General features: G+C 61.8%; 2 protein-coding genes across 6 annotated transcripts; one reads left to right on the top strand and one right to left on the bottom strand.

Moving 5' to 3' along the window:
- The first annotated feature begins 1269 nt into the window (after positions 1-1269).
- PRKAG3 (protein kinase AMP-activated non-catalytic subunit gamma 3) lies at positions 1270-6704 on the top strand. 5 transcript variants are annotated; one of them, XR_011151992.1, is made up of 13 exons: positions 1270-1426; positions 2319-2358; positions 2628-2848; positions 2930-3014; positions 3101-3159; positions 3435-3480; positions 3603-3657; positions 3762-3888; positions 4016-4163; positions 4313-4374; positions 4549-4695; positions 4781-4950; positions 6093-6704. XR_011151992.1 is itself a non-coding variant. In XM_069020918.1 (13 exons), exons 1-13 carry the CDS (start codon positions 1394-1396, stop codon positions 6113-6115), a joined length of 1131 nt encoding a protein of 376 aa, XP_068877019.1. In that variant the 5' UTR covers positions 1275-1393; the 3' UTR covers positions 6116-6704. The 5 variants fall into 5 exon arrangements, 1 of the variants encoding a protein (XP_068877019.1); XR_011151991.1 differs by having other exon boundaries at positions 1273-1426; positions 3998-4163; XR_011151993.1 differs by having other exon boundaries at positions 1275-1426; positions 3998-4163; positions 4337-4374.
- Positions 6705-7452: 748 nt separating this feature from the next.
- Positions 7453-12724, bottom strand: CYP27A1 (cytochrome P450 family 27 subfamily A member 1). The gene is made up of 9 exons (XM_069020908.1): positions 12474-12724; positions 10225-10415; positions 9756-9955; positions 9475-9672; positions 9176-9336; positions 8681-8847; positions 8376-8457; positions 8091-8291; positions 7453-7992 (listed from the first exon to the last, which is right to left on the bottom strand). Exons 1-9 carry the CDS (start codon positions 12705-12707, stop codon positions 7867-7869), a joined length of 1560 nt encoding a protein of 519 aa, XP_068877009.1. The 5' UTR covers positions 12708-12724; the 3' UTR covers positions 7453-7866.
- Between the last annotated feature and the right edge of the window lie 1166 nt (positions 12725-13890).

The following is a 13890-nucleotide window of genomic DNA, read 5'->3' as shown; positions in this document are numbered from 1 at the left end:
CCCGCTTTTCCCTGTCCTTCTGGGGGTAATCCTTGCTGCCCTATGGCAGGTAAACATACCCCCCTGCATGGAGGAGCAGCTTACAGTATAATTGCTTTGGTCTGGGGTCTTCCTTATGTCTTGTGGACTATCCCATGCATCATTAACCAAGGGGAACAATGCACTCCAGCCTTACAGGAGAGGTAGGAAGAGTTGGGTGCCCAGAGCTGGCCTTTGCCAGTTCAGGGTTCTGCCCCACAGCCTGGTGGTTGGATGCTGGGTGCTTGGGCAGGTTCTTGGGGCCCAGAGAAGGTGCTGAGCCTCATGTGTGGGCCCTGGGTCTGATAGAAAGCCCTTCCCTCCCCTCTCCTCACAGCCCACCGTTTCCCAGTGCTGGGCCCTGTTTCTCTGGTCTCCTTGGTGACAATCTCATCTCTCCTCGGCTTCTCTCCAGCACCTGAAAATAGCCTCCGAAAGTGGAGATGCCTGCTCTCTTCCCTGCTGCCAGCACCCACGAGGGCCAGGCTGGAGCCAGGCTGCTCTGCACAGCACAGCTGTAAGGGCCTGGCCCCATGGGGCCCTGCACCACTGCAGGATTTGGGCCATCCTGTCAGCCAGCACCGAGGCCTCGGCCCCGTCCCTCCTCTTCCTCCCTGCTGTGAGGCAGCACCAGGGAACTCTTTTACCCCGCCATGGGCCAATATCCAGCTGCCCCCTGCAGCCAGATAGAGCCCTGTCCCTTTGGTCCTGTAGCCACCAACCCTGTAGCTCGTCCACAGCTGCCCCGGGCCAGCCCGACAGCCTCCCCGAAACAGAAAATGGAGCCGGGGAGCGGGCAGAGGGCGAGAGGAGGGGGTGGCTCCGCGGCAAGGAAGGAGGTTACCCCCCAGGTCGGGCTGCCCCACCGTGGGACCAGCGTGGCCGCGGACAGTGAGCTGCAGCAGGACCCCAGGCAGGGACGGGCAGGGCTGGGCGGCGTCGAGGACAAAGGGTCCGCATCCTCTCAGCCCGTGGCTGGACCCAGCCGTTCTCCAGCATCCCCGTGAAGAGGGGCACGCTGTGCCCCCCACCCGCGACGGGGCGGGGCAGCACCGGGCAGGCAGGACCGCGTCCCGACGGCGCGGAGCACCGCTCCTGGAGGACGGGGCTGCACGGAGCGGGGTGTCCCTCCGCTCTCTGCTCCCAGCCATGCCTCCATCGCCCCCTCCCTCGGGTCCCCAGGGCCAGCGTTGTCCCCGCGGCCGCGACCACCTACTTCAGCCCGGGGCTGCGGACGCTGCTCGGTGGTGTCGGCTGTGTCCTCCCTCCCCCCCCGCTGGCGGCGGGGGCATGGCTGACATTGCTCACTGACACTCTATCTGCCAGGGCCACGCCAGCCGCGGGCCCAGAATAGCAGCGCTGCCCCGCAGATAGCATGGAGCGGCTCCGTGGCCCCGCTGCGTCCCAGGTACCGTCAGGCTGGGTGGGGGGCCCGACCCGACAGACCCCCGCCGGGGACAGGCCACCCCTGGGGTGGGGGAATGTGGGCGGCTGATGGGCCCCTTCCCACGGCCATGCAGCCATGGGGACAAGGACGTCCTCGTCCCAGCTGTGCCAAGCTCCTTGGGAACGGTTGGGGGACGGTGTTGTAGGGTCTCTTCTTGGTGTTGGCTCTTAGGCTCCTTAGGCAGTGGTCCCTGTCCCTGTGCCTTCGTTATTTTAGGGTGGCCTGTAAACTTTGGCCCTGTCAGGCAAGTTGTGGCTGGGGTTGCTCTTCCCTCTGCACGTGCTGCTGTACTACAGTAGAGTCTCCTGTGGACTGGGGGAACAGGGTCAGCTGTCCGGCCCTGTGGCCTCCCTTCCTTCTCAGGCTGCCGCTTTGTTAGTGTAGGTTTCCTGGGATGAACCTGGTCCCCGGGAGGGGCCAATGGGGCTGGTGAGGCTCTTGGCATGGGAAGAAGTAAGACTGGGATTTACACCTTGGGATTGGGAGAGAATGGGCGCAGAGCCGCTGTGGGACATGCTGGGCTCCAACCTCCGAGAGAGAAGGCAGGAGGTCCTGCCACCCATGCCTTGTCCTGCTCTGGAAACCCCCGCTGTCTCCCCAGAGCAGGAGGACAAGCTGGGTGTCCTGGACTGGAGCCACCATGGAGACTGCAGGCTCTGGGCTCCTGGGCTGGTGGGGGGTGCCCAGGAGGGCTGGGGACTGAGCCCAGCCCCCATCCCCGCCCTGAAAGGACAGTCCTCTCTGCCCGGCTTGGGTGGACCAGAGCAGCTGGGTGGGTGCAGGCAGAATCCATGGATGGGGGCGAAAGATTGGGTTGACTCCTGCTGACCCCTCTTGCTGTGTGCCCTCTCAGGTGGCGCTGCTGGATGCTGCTGCGTGCCCTGAGGAGGAAGGTGCGTAGCAGGAAGAGTCTAGGTGTGTAGCAGGGGGGACTGCCTTATTTGTGCGACCAGTGCATCGGTCCTCTGCCCACCCTGCCCATACCCCTCTCCTCAGCTGGAGTGTGCCCCAGGCTGGAGAACTGCAGTGCTATGTGCTGCCCCTGTGGAATGGGGAACAGGGGGGCTCTTTCGGGAGCATTCCCTGCTCCCCCCCAGGTGGGAGGGTGCTGAGACCCAGCAGCTCAGCTCACTGGCCAGGGCTGGGGTGGCTTTGCCTGCAGGGTTGCCGAAGGCTGTATGCCCCAAGGAGGAGGAAGAGGAGGAGGAAGAATACAGGAGACCTGTCACCTTCACACTGGGAAATGAGATACTGGGGCTGGGCCCAGCGTCTGAGTTTCAGAACCCTGATGCTGACATCTATATGCACTTCTTGATGAGCCACTGCTGTTATGATGCCATCCCCACCAGCTGCAAGCTTGTCATCTTCGACATCTCCCTGGAGGTGATAACCTGGGGGATGAGTGGGGATGGGCAGTGAAGAAGCAGGCTTGGGGACCCTCTGAACCCTTCCACACTCTGCCAGCAGATCAAGAAAGCCTTTGTGGCACTGGTGGCCAACGGGGTGCGTGCTGCCCCTCTCTGGGACAGCAAGATGCAGAGCTTTGTGGGTGAGTGCCAGCAGCGATGTGTGGCCCCCTCCCCTGCCTGGCAGAGAGGGTGCAGGCAGCGCTGCCAGTCCCACACATCTCCACAGGGATGCTCACCATCACCGACTTCATCAACATCCTCCACCGCTACTACCGCTCGCCTCTGGTGAGTGCAGTGAGGAGGGCTCGGGGGATCAGGACATGCATGGGGCAGGGAGCAGCTGTCCCCACCACTCCTGGTCCCTTCTTAATCACTAGACAATGACTAGGGGATGATTCTGGGCCAGAGCAGCATCTGCTGGTTGCTCCCCTGCTTGGCCTCCAGAATGTAATCCCTGTGCTTGGGTGATGGGGTGTGATGCCCAGGGAAGGGGGCAGTGTCTCAGAGTGCCCTCAGTACCCCATGGAACCACCACGACCAGGGCATTTCCTTGCCTTCAGGTTCAGATCTATGAGTTGGAGGAGCACAAGATTGAGACCTGGAGAGGTAAAAATCATGGGGTGATGTGGGTGGCTGGGCTGATGTTGTCACACAGAGGTGGGCTCTGGTGTTGTGGGGCTGCAACAGAGGGCTGGAGGACCCCCTCTCATAGCTCTCTCCCTTAGCAGAGGTGTACCTGCAGGGCTCCTTCAAGCCACTAGTCTACATCTCTCCGACTGATAGGTGAGAGCCTGCCCGCTGGGGGGGAGAGCACACACCTTGGAGTGGGGGTGTGTGTGTGCCTGGAATGCAGCCCTATCCCCCCACAATGTCCCCATCACCCACAGCCTCTTCGACGCTGTCTACTCCCTGATCAAGCACAAAATCCACCGCCTGCCTGTCATTGAGCCTGTCTCAGGAAATGTCCTGCACATCCTGACGCACAAGCGCATCCTCAAGTTTCTCCACATCTTTGTGAGTGCCGGGGCTGTGTGTGCACACACGTGGCTGGTGTGTAGGGGCACAGACAAGGGTGTCAAGCTGTGCATAGGTGCCAGCCCAGCCCTGCCCTGTCCCATCGAAGGGTTCTACCATTCCCAAGCCACGCTTCCTGAAGAAAACAGTGCAGGAACTGTGCATTGGCACCTTCCGTGATTTGGCTGTTGTGCCCGAGACTGCCCCGATCTACACTGCCTTGGAGATTTTTGTGGATCGCCGTGTCTCCGCCTTGCCTGTCATCAATGATGCTGGTACCTGGGGAGGGAAAAAGTGACATCCTTATCTCCCTCTGCTAGCAGCTCCAGTACCCTCCCTACCCAAACCCACTTTCCTGGCCCTTAGGCTGCCCCTTGGGGTGTGGGAGGAACATGGCAGGTGGTCCCAAGGACCCCTTCCACAGCTCCTGCACTGTTTCTCTTTGCAGGGCAAGTGGTTGGCCTGTATTCCCGGTTTGATGTCATTGTGAGTACCCTGGGTGTTTGCATGCCCGGGTTCCAGTTTGGCCCCTCGCATGCACTGGTGGGAGCTCATACCTCTCTGTGCCCGTGCAAACTCACCCCACATGCAGTGTCATGCATGCATTGTTGGCATGCAAGGACACCTTGGGGCGCTGAATGGGGGTCGCATCTACCACAGCACCTGGCAGCCCAGAAGACCTACGACAACCTGGACATCAGTGTGAGGGAGGCACTGCAGCAACGCAGTATCTGCCTGGAGGGGGTCCTCACCTGCTACCCCCATGAACCTATGGAGGACATAATTGACCGCATTGCCAAGGAGCAGGTGAGTGGCCGGGGTGCCTTGTGCCAGCACCAGCCACCACTGCCAGCTGCCCAGCCTGCCTGTGATGTCCTGCCTGCACCCACAGGTCCATCGCCTGGTTCTGGTGGATGAGAACCGGTACCCGCGGGGCATCATCTCCCTCTCTGACATCCTGCAGGCCATTGTGCTCACTCCCGCAGGTATCGATGCTCTTAACTCTTAGCCCACGACGCTCCATCTTACTCCACTTGCACCTTTATTTTCTCTCCACTTCAGGTAGGCAGCACCCCACCATTATTGTGTGCCTGTCCCTGCCCTGCTGCTGGGTCACCTGCACCTTGTTACCTCCCTGCTCAGGCAACCTGCCTCTGTCCCATCCAAAGTGGTCCTGGGGGATGGAGGAGGCTGGGGCTGGGGTCTGGCAGTGCTGGGTGCCCAGGCAGGGACAGCAGGACCCAGATGTTGCTTGTCCCAGGAGTACACAAGGATCACAGGGCATCTCTGGTGACTCTGAGGAAGGATGGGGGCACCTTCAATGGAGGCACTTCGCCAGAGCCCCATTCAGGCAGTGTGTGGAATGCAGGTTTTGCAGGTCCCTGGGCTTTGGACTGGATGAGGGTTTTGGGGTGTGATGCACCCCAAGACAAAAGCCTAGTTTTGATCTCACCTCAATTCCCCCCCTGAGACCTAAGCACCTCCAGTGCCATTCCCAAGGGACACAGAGGGGACAGATCCCCACTTGCACCCCCAGGCATGCTGCCCACCACTAGCCATATGCAAAATGTGGCCAACCCCCAGCTGGCAGAGTCCCCACCCCCTCCACTTGCAGCAGCCCCAAAACTGCCTGCTCCAGAGACAGGGCTCACTCCCAGGTGGCACTGGAACCATTCTGCCTGGCCATGTGCAGCTGGCTCTGCTCACCCACTGCCTGGTGAATCCTCACTGGCTATGGGTGGGCATGGTCCTGGCACCTAACTATGGCACCTCTTTAGGGGTGAAATGAGGAGTGGGAGCAAGCTCCCATTCCCAACTGCTTCCCAAAGGTAATGATGCTTTCTGGGGTGGTGGTAGGGAATGGGTTGGGACAGGTCTGTGCCTACCAGTTCCCCCAGCAGTGCCCAGCTGCTCTGCACAGAAGAGGACTGGGAATGGTGTGTGTTAGCCACACATGGGATATCCCCCTTGCCCCCCTCCCTCCATTTCCCCACCACAGGGGTGGCTATGTCAGGAGCGGCAGGGGGCCACTGAAATGTCCCTCTCCAGCCAAGCTGCCCTCCCTCCTACCCCAGGGCTTGCATACAAGCAAGGAATGGAGGAAAGACCCCAGTGTCCATTGGGATGAGTTGGGGGGACCATGTCACAGGTGCCCAGTCCAACACTGATTTGCGGTTATGGTCTTGCACGTTCTTGCCCCACAGGCATCGACCGATCCTCACTCTGAAGACACCAATTGCTGCTCTTGGGGATCTCTTGCATGACCTGTGAGAAGGAGGCTTGGGCCTGAAGGCTCTCTGTGGGGAGAACATGTCTGTTCACCCCAGTCCTAGGGCTCGTCTTGAGTCCAGGGCTAGATCCTGCCAGTCTTGGAGAGGCAGAAACACTGGAAATGGGACCCAGGGGTGCCTCCTTCCAGTGAGCACACAGTGATGCTCAGTGGGCACTGTGCTGGAGGAGAGGCAACATGCCTGGAGCTGGGCACAGAGACCCGTGTAGCCCCAGAGGACCTGGCCACCCCACTGCCATCCTGCTGCTGGATTCGAGCGTTTCTGTTGTGGCTCCCTCCTAGTGAACACAGTCCTGCTGTCTGTGCCCGGTGCCTGGTAGTGTAGGCTCAGCTGCACACACAGGCTTTTTTATTGTAGGGTCACATGGGGCTGGAGCTCTCTGGCAGAGGCACAGTCTGTGCCAGAGCTGGCACCAAGATGGGCACTTGCATGGAAACCCTGTGCACGTTTTGGGGTGGGCAGGGGCTATTTATTTACTTGTTAGTCTATTCAGCCTTGCTGTAACAAAGCAGCCTGATCCAAGAACTGCCTCTTGCCTTTCTGGGGTAAAGCTGGACATGACTCCTCTGGAGAGACCCAGGCTGGGGAAGGGGTACTGGCTGCTTGCCAGCAAGTGTGGCACTGGCAGAGTAGCACCTCTGCCCATGTGGGCAGAACCAAGGGGATGGGGACACAGGGCATGCAGTCTTAACCATCTTCCTGGTGTGCAGGTCCCTTCGGGGACACCCTGAGGACAGCAGGCTTGGTAACAGCAAGGTTTCTGCCTGCTGCTTCCCTCAGTCCAAGGAGAGGGAAAGTCTGAGGGGTTCACTGTTAAAAATGTCCCATGCCCCAGCCCTCGAGGACCCTGGGCAAATGGCAATGTGTCCCTGGCTTGTGGCTGCTACCAGCTCTGAGCCTTGAAATGGTCCTGGCTTGGGGATAGGGGATGCTTGAGCTCATCTTTTTCCTCCTGCTTTGCCTGCAGCAAGCCCTGCCATTCTCGTGACTCCATATCAGCATCTCAGTGCAATAACGGCTGACAGTGGAAAGTCCCAGGAACTAAACCCCCCTCCTGTGCTGGCTGGGTCTGCCAGGGGACACAATACCAGTGCTGGGTGGTGACAGGCCTCCTCCCATCATGGGGAATGTGGTTTGTTACTGCTGTGCTTTCCCAGGACCAGGGCTGGCTCCATCCCTTGGGAAAGGCGCAAACCCCAAACCCCGCCAGCACTCAACCCTCCCCTGGAGGCAAGGGGAAAACTGAGGCACAGAGAAGCTTCTGAGGCCAACGTCAGCTGTTCAGAGAGGACCCAGATGTCTTGGCTCCAGGCACAGATCCACGCGCAGCTACACAAGGACGGGACGAAGGAGACACCGAATGGCTGCAAGCCCCCTCCCTGCTTTCCCCCAGCCCCAAAACAGCTCCCAGGTTCTTGAGACAGCCCAGCTGGGCACAGGAGGGAGGGGGACACAACCCCCCTGCAGTGTGTCAAAGGCACAGCAGTTCCTCAAACCTCCTGCTGATTTTGGGCAGGGGGATATGCCCCAGGGGTGATTTGGGGGCAGTCCCCCCCACCTTTCCCAGTGTGGGGCTGTGAGCCCCCTAGTCCAAGCTGGCCAGGGAAGGGGTTTGCCTTCCTGTCCCTCCTTGTGGGGCAGTAAGGGGGATCTCCATTTGGCACCCAGGGTGGGGGTGGACGTGCAGTCAGGGGGCTCCTGGGCGAGCGATGAACTCCAGGTTGATGGGCTTGTCGGCCACCAGGACAATGCGGGACACAGATGTCACTTCCACGCCACGGGGGTCCGGCCGCACCTCAAATGCCTGGATCATCTGTGGGGAGAAGGGGGGTTGGCAGTGCCTTGGGGACTCCCTGGGACCCCCATCCCAGCTCATGCGAAGATACCCAAAGTGGGGGGATCCCTACTTACCCTGGCAAGGGCCAGGTGCATCTCCAGCTCAGCGATGCGGCGTCCGACACAGGCACGAACCCCGTAACCGAAGGGGATGGAGCTGAAGGGGTGGTGAGGGGAGCCATGTCCCCGGAGCCAGCGCTGGGGCAGGAACCGCTCAGGCTCGGGGAAGTAGGTCTCATCGTGGGACATTGCGTAGTGCGCCAGGACAAAGAGGGTCTGCAGGGCAAGAAGTGGGGTTTAATGACCCCACCTGGCCCCACTGAGCACAGTGGGGGTTCCCACGGCACGGCCTCCACTCACATTCTTGGGGAAGAGGTAGTCTCCAATGACAATGTCCTTCTCATAGAAGACCCTGGCGTTGGTGGGCACCACAGGGTAGACTCTGGGATATGGGGAGAGTTAGTGGGGGAGCAGGACTCACCTGGAGATCCCAGAGGGAGAGAGCCACAGGCAGGACAGGGCACAGCAGCTCCCAGGGGGGGAGGTGGATATTTGTAGTCCAGAGGGACTGAAATTCAGCCTTGCATCCTGCCTGGTTGGTGCATCCCCCCTGGGGAAGGGGCTGGTGACCAGGACCTCAGGGCAGGGACAAGGCTGGAATGTACCTCAGGGTCTCCTTGATAACGGCCCGAAGCATCGGCAACTTGGGAATATCCTCAGCAGCAGGAAACCGGTCGGCAGGCACAACAGCTTTCAGCTCCTGGTACAGGGTCTCCTGGATGTCTGGGTCCCGGGAGAGGTGGTACAAGGCCCAGGACAGCGTGTTGGAGGTCTGGGGGAGTGGAGCACCGGGGGGAGTGAAGGAATTGGGGCTGGTACCTGAGCAGCCTTGTGCCAAGCACAGCATCAGAGAGCCCCTGCTCTGGTGCACAGAAAAGTCAGGCGTGAGGGGCAGCAAGCACAGGGCAGAGAGAGGCAGGGAGTAGGGCATGAAGCAGAGCAGAGGATAGGGTCAGTACTGACTGATCCCTGAGGGTTTGCCCCTGTGGGGCATCAGCCCCACAGCAACCAGGCTAGAGCTTGCATGGAGTTCACCCCATGGGTTCCCCTGGGCATGGAGCTCACCAGGGATCCCCTAGCAACAGCTTCCTGGCTCTCACCGTGTCCACACCGGCCAGCAGCAGCTCGGCCACACTGCCATAGACCTCATCCAGGCTGAGTCTGCCACTGGCTAGCAGGTAGCTCAGGTAGCCAGACACCTCCTTGCCACGCTCCACCTGCCCCTCCAGCTCCTCCATCTTTCGGTCAATCAGTTTCTTGCCTGCAGGGATAGAGAGTGGGAACCAGAGCTGACAAAGCGAGGGCTGCCAAAAGGACATGCGGCCAGGGACTGTCCCACTTTTGAGGGTCCTTAAGGAGTCCAGTGCCACCACACCGGGCCCCCATTGTCACCGCTCACCGAAGGCAAAGATGGTGTCCCAGCTGTCCAGGTAACGGTCCCAGAAGGGCAGCACCTTGCGGCTCCATCGGGGCAGGACAGTGGCAAAGATGGAGTTCTTGAACATGAGGTTGATGGAGTCAATGAAGTGCTGGGTCTCAGCAGGGACCTGCTGCTTGAGGCACCCGATGCGGGTCTCGAAGAGGATATAAGAGATCCCTGCAGGGGACAAACAGTATCCAGACCTCCAGGGCAATGGGAAGAGTGGGACAGGGCAGGGGTGAGGGCGAGGATCCCCCTACCTTCCAGGGCAAAGCGGTAGAGCAGGTTGGCCACGTCCCCCACCAGCACCCCCGAGGGGCTGCGGCTCCGCTCCTCCCGCAGCCGCACCATCAGGTCTGACACCACCTCCCCGATGGCATCCGCGTACAGCAGCGCCTCTGAGGGTTTCAGCAGCCGCTTGTTGAGGACCTGGCGCAGGCGGTACCAGCGCTCCCCTTCCCTGGATGGGCACAAAGCTCAGCGCTGGGGGCACAGACGGGCAGGGGGCAGTAGCTGGCAGCAGTTCCCCAATCCCTGTGTGCATACTCCCTACCCCAGGCTGGAACCATCCCAGGGGTCATTCCACCCGCCATGGCCATGCCCTTCTACTTGGTGGGGGCACGCAGCTTGCAGGAGTGGGAGCAATGCAAACTGCCACCTGGGCTCTACACCTAAGGAAGGGACAGGAGATGTGTGCTGCCCACAGAGCACAGCCAGGGCAGGACTCACTCGGTGAAGGGTCCATAGGGCAAGCGCCGGGTGTCCCGGTGTTCCTTCCACAGGGCCATGTCGCTCCGCATGGGGTACTTGCCCTCCTGCCGTAGCAGCTGCTCCAGCACCACTGGGCTCCCAATGTTGATGTTCCTATAATGCCCGAAGGTCGACTTCCAGATAGGTCCATAAAGACGTCGGGATATCACCTGCGATGAACAAAGCATGGCAGGGTCAATGGGACAAGCTGGGTCAGATCCCCCCTGCCCCCATGCTGCCCTGAATGTGCCTGTCTGCACCCATCCCATGAACCCCTCAGCATCAGCTGAGCCCAAGCACCTGCCTCTGATCCCCCAAGCTGGCAGCATCCTTGAAGTGCTCTGCAGATGGCCTGGGCTGGTGTCTCCAGGCTCATCTCCTCTGCCAGCACTAAGCACACCAGGCACTGACCCCCCAACACAAACTGGCACACTCCTCACCCACCCCAGAGATGCAGAGAGAGTCTGGTGGGTCTTTTGGGGAAGGACGACCAAGAAGGGACAGCAGGGACAGAGGCAACTGCCAAGCACAGGACTGTGCTGAGATGCAGGACCATTGCAGCAGCCACCAACAGGGCTAAGTCCTGCTGCTTCCAGCATGGCCCCAGTTCTTCATAACCTAAGGACAACAGTCACTGAGTGGGTCCTTGAACTCACCACCCAGTAAGGGTGGTTAATGATCAGTGGGAGGGCAGCACCAGGCTAGGGCATGACTGGGCTGCTCCCAGAACAGGCTGTCACCTCCAGGGCACGGCCCTGGGCCACAGGCTCACAAGCCAGCTAGGGGGGCGTTCACCATCATCTGCCCTGCTCTGGGCTCTGGTGGCTGCAGCTCCCCTCTCCTTGTCTGCAGCCACAGGTGCCATGCCTGCCTCCCTGGCAGGGCGTGCCATGACCTCCAAGCGCATCCCTTGGGGGCAGCTGCGCATCCCTTTGCAAGTGGATCTGCACAGGGCCTTGTCCAAAGGTGACTGTCCATCCCACCCAGGTACTGACAGAGCCCCTGCAGAGCATGGCCAAGCATGGGGGGGGTGCGGGGGACCTAGCAGGGAAGCCCTGGTCCCCATTCCCCGTGGCTGCGGGGATGCACGTGGTACAATCTCCCTTGGTGACTGTCTGCATCGCAGCCTGCACCCGGATTCAGCTGGATTCGTCACCACAGGGAGACGTTCTTCATGCACAGTGGCAGGAGGAGGGGGAAGGACAGCCGCCCCGGTACTGCAGGCAGCTCGTGGGCATCGGGCAGCTGTGCCCCGGGTTGAAGCCTGCCCACCAGCATCTGCTGGCAGCCAGGACCTGGCACAGTGCAGGCCTTGGAGAGCTGGGATGTGAGAAGCCAGAGCTGCCTGGATCTGGGGAAAGGCACTTCCAGAGCATGTGGTCATCTTTCCACAAGCCAGGCTGTGCTCAGTGTCCCAAGGGCAGGAGGGAGCAGGAGGCAGCTCCGGTGCCTACACCCTGAAATCCCACTGTCCTGTGACAACCCCTTCTCCAACCAGCAGTGTCTGGTGCTCTGAGATGCCAGGAAGGCCTGATCCTGAACGCTTCTCAGGCTGGTCAGAGCTCCAGGGCGCTGGAAGATGCCGCCTGGCTTGCAGCCAGCCAAGCCCATTGCTTGCTTCATCCGACGTATGAGGAAATGTTGACTGAAGAAAACAAATGCCTCTGCCTATCTCTCCCCTGCCTGCCTGGGTATCATCTGCCCAAAAACCTGTCCGGTCACCTGCACCCAAAACCGCTGCCCCTCCCCGAGAGCCGAGGGATGCCAGGACCCTGTGAGATGCCCCCGAACCTTTGCCCTCAGCTGCCTGGCCGGCTCGGGGATGCTGGAGCACCCCTAGGCTGGCTGGACCCTCCTGAGGTCACCCGGTTCTGCTGGCCCCTCTCTACCTGCTGGCCCCAGCATTACCCCGCTGTGCCGGGTGCTCTACCGCCCAGTCGCTCTGCTCCCCTGCTCTGCCGCCCCCGCTCAACTCCCTGCCGTCACTTGTCGGCAGCTATCCCCCTCCCTGGAGCCCATCTCCCCTTGCCCCCAGCCCGCACCCACTCCCTCCCTTGCAAAGCCCCCCCGGGTACAGCACCCTCCCTGCAGCCCCCCCGGCAGCCACTCCATCCCATGCATCCCTCCCAACCCTCCCCCCACCTACGACCCTACGCAGGGTCGCCAGGCCCCCACGCACCCCGACCCCCGCACCCCCGCAGCCCCCGGGCCGGGCTGCCCCGGCGCACCTGCAGCCGGTGCGTGTGCAGCAGGTAGCCCCGCAGGAACAGCCAGACGAAAGTACGGAGCAGCCCCGGCCCCGGTAGCTCCTCCGGTCCCTTCAGCCGCGCCGGCCCCGCCGCCGCTGCCGCCGAGCCCCCGGTCCTGCGCGACGGTCCCGGGCTGCTGCGCGGCGGCGGCGGGCGGGGGCGCAGGAGCAGCGGCAGCAGCGGCCGCCGGGCCCCGCCGCTCGGGCCCGCCATGCTCCGTCGGCAGCGCACGGGACGGGGCGGGGCGGGGAGGCACCGAGGGTGGCGGGGGGCGGCACCGGGGGCGGTGCGGGGGGCGGCGCGGGGGCGGCAACCGGGCACCGGCACCGGGCACCGCGCACCGGGGACCGAGCGTCGCGGACTGGGTACCGCGCCCCGGGAATAGAGAATCGCGCACCCGGTGCGTTGCGCAACGGGTACCGGCCCCGGCTGCTGCGCTCTGGATGCGGGGTACCGGCTGCTGCTCGGGGGGGACTGGGCACTGGGCAGTCCGTACCGTGCGCCTTGTGCCGGCTGCGGCACACCCGCTACCGGGCCGTGGAGACCGGCTGCGGCGTGCTGGGTACGCGTTACAGCCCGCCGGGTACCGTGCGCCGTACACCAAATACTGGACATTGGCCCCTGCTCAGCAGCCTCACAGACCATGCACAGGGTGCTAGGTACTGGGATTGGCATCAGCGGTACCCAGTGCCATGTATCGGTACTGGGTGCCATGTGTTGTGCATGATGGCACTATGCATAAGGGAGCTGGCAGCCAGCACTGGCGTGGCACGGCAGGTACAGCACCCTGGCACAACGGAGCCTGTGGCACCAGTACTGGTACCAGCGCCAGGTGCTGCATCCTGGGCATTGCACATAGGCAGTGGGTGCTAGGCACTGCACACCAGGCACAGGCACGAGCACTGGGTGCTGCACCAGGCAGGGCACAACATGTGCCAGCATTGGCATTGCACTCTGGCATTGGGTACCACATCCCAGACCCTGCACACCTTGCATCAGCACCAGGCTCACCACTGGGCCTGCTCTTCAGGTCTGCTTGCCCTCCTGGACTGAGGCCTCCTGTCCCCTGCCTGTCATCCCCTGATGTTTGCCTTGTCCCCCAGCAGTGCAGGATGGTGCCATGGGAGCTCAGTCCAAACTGTCCCAGGCTCAACACTTCCTCCAGGCACTGCCAGCCAGGACCACGAATGGGGAGACCTTGGTAAGCCCACTGTGGCTGCTGGCAACAAACTGGAGGCGGATTTGGTATGTTTTCATGCCAGGGAGAGAACAGCACTAGCTCCTGCCTCAAGCTGGTGCAGGCGAAGCTGTCCAGCCCATGAGTAGGACCCTGCTGGGGCGTCTGGCACCATGGATGCAGGACATGTCTGCTCTGGCCAGCCTGAGACAGTGGGGC

The sequence above is a fragment of the Aphelocoma coerulescens genome, chromosome 7 (genome assembly GCF_041296385.1).
Source record: "Aphelocoma coerulescens isolate FSJ_1873_10779 chromosome 7, UR_Acoe_1.0, whole genome shotgun sequence".
In the NCBI taxonomy this organism is placed as follows: Eukaryota; Metazoa; Chordata; class Aves; order Passeriformes; family Corvidae; genus Aphelocoma; species Aphelocoma coerulescens.
The sequence above is the reverse complement of the archived record's forward strand: the minus strand, read 5'-3'. Positions and strand labels throughout refer to the sequence as shown.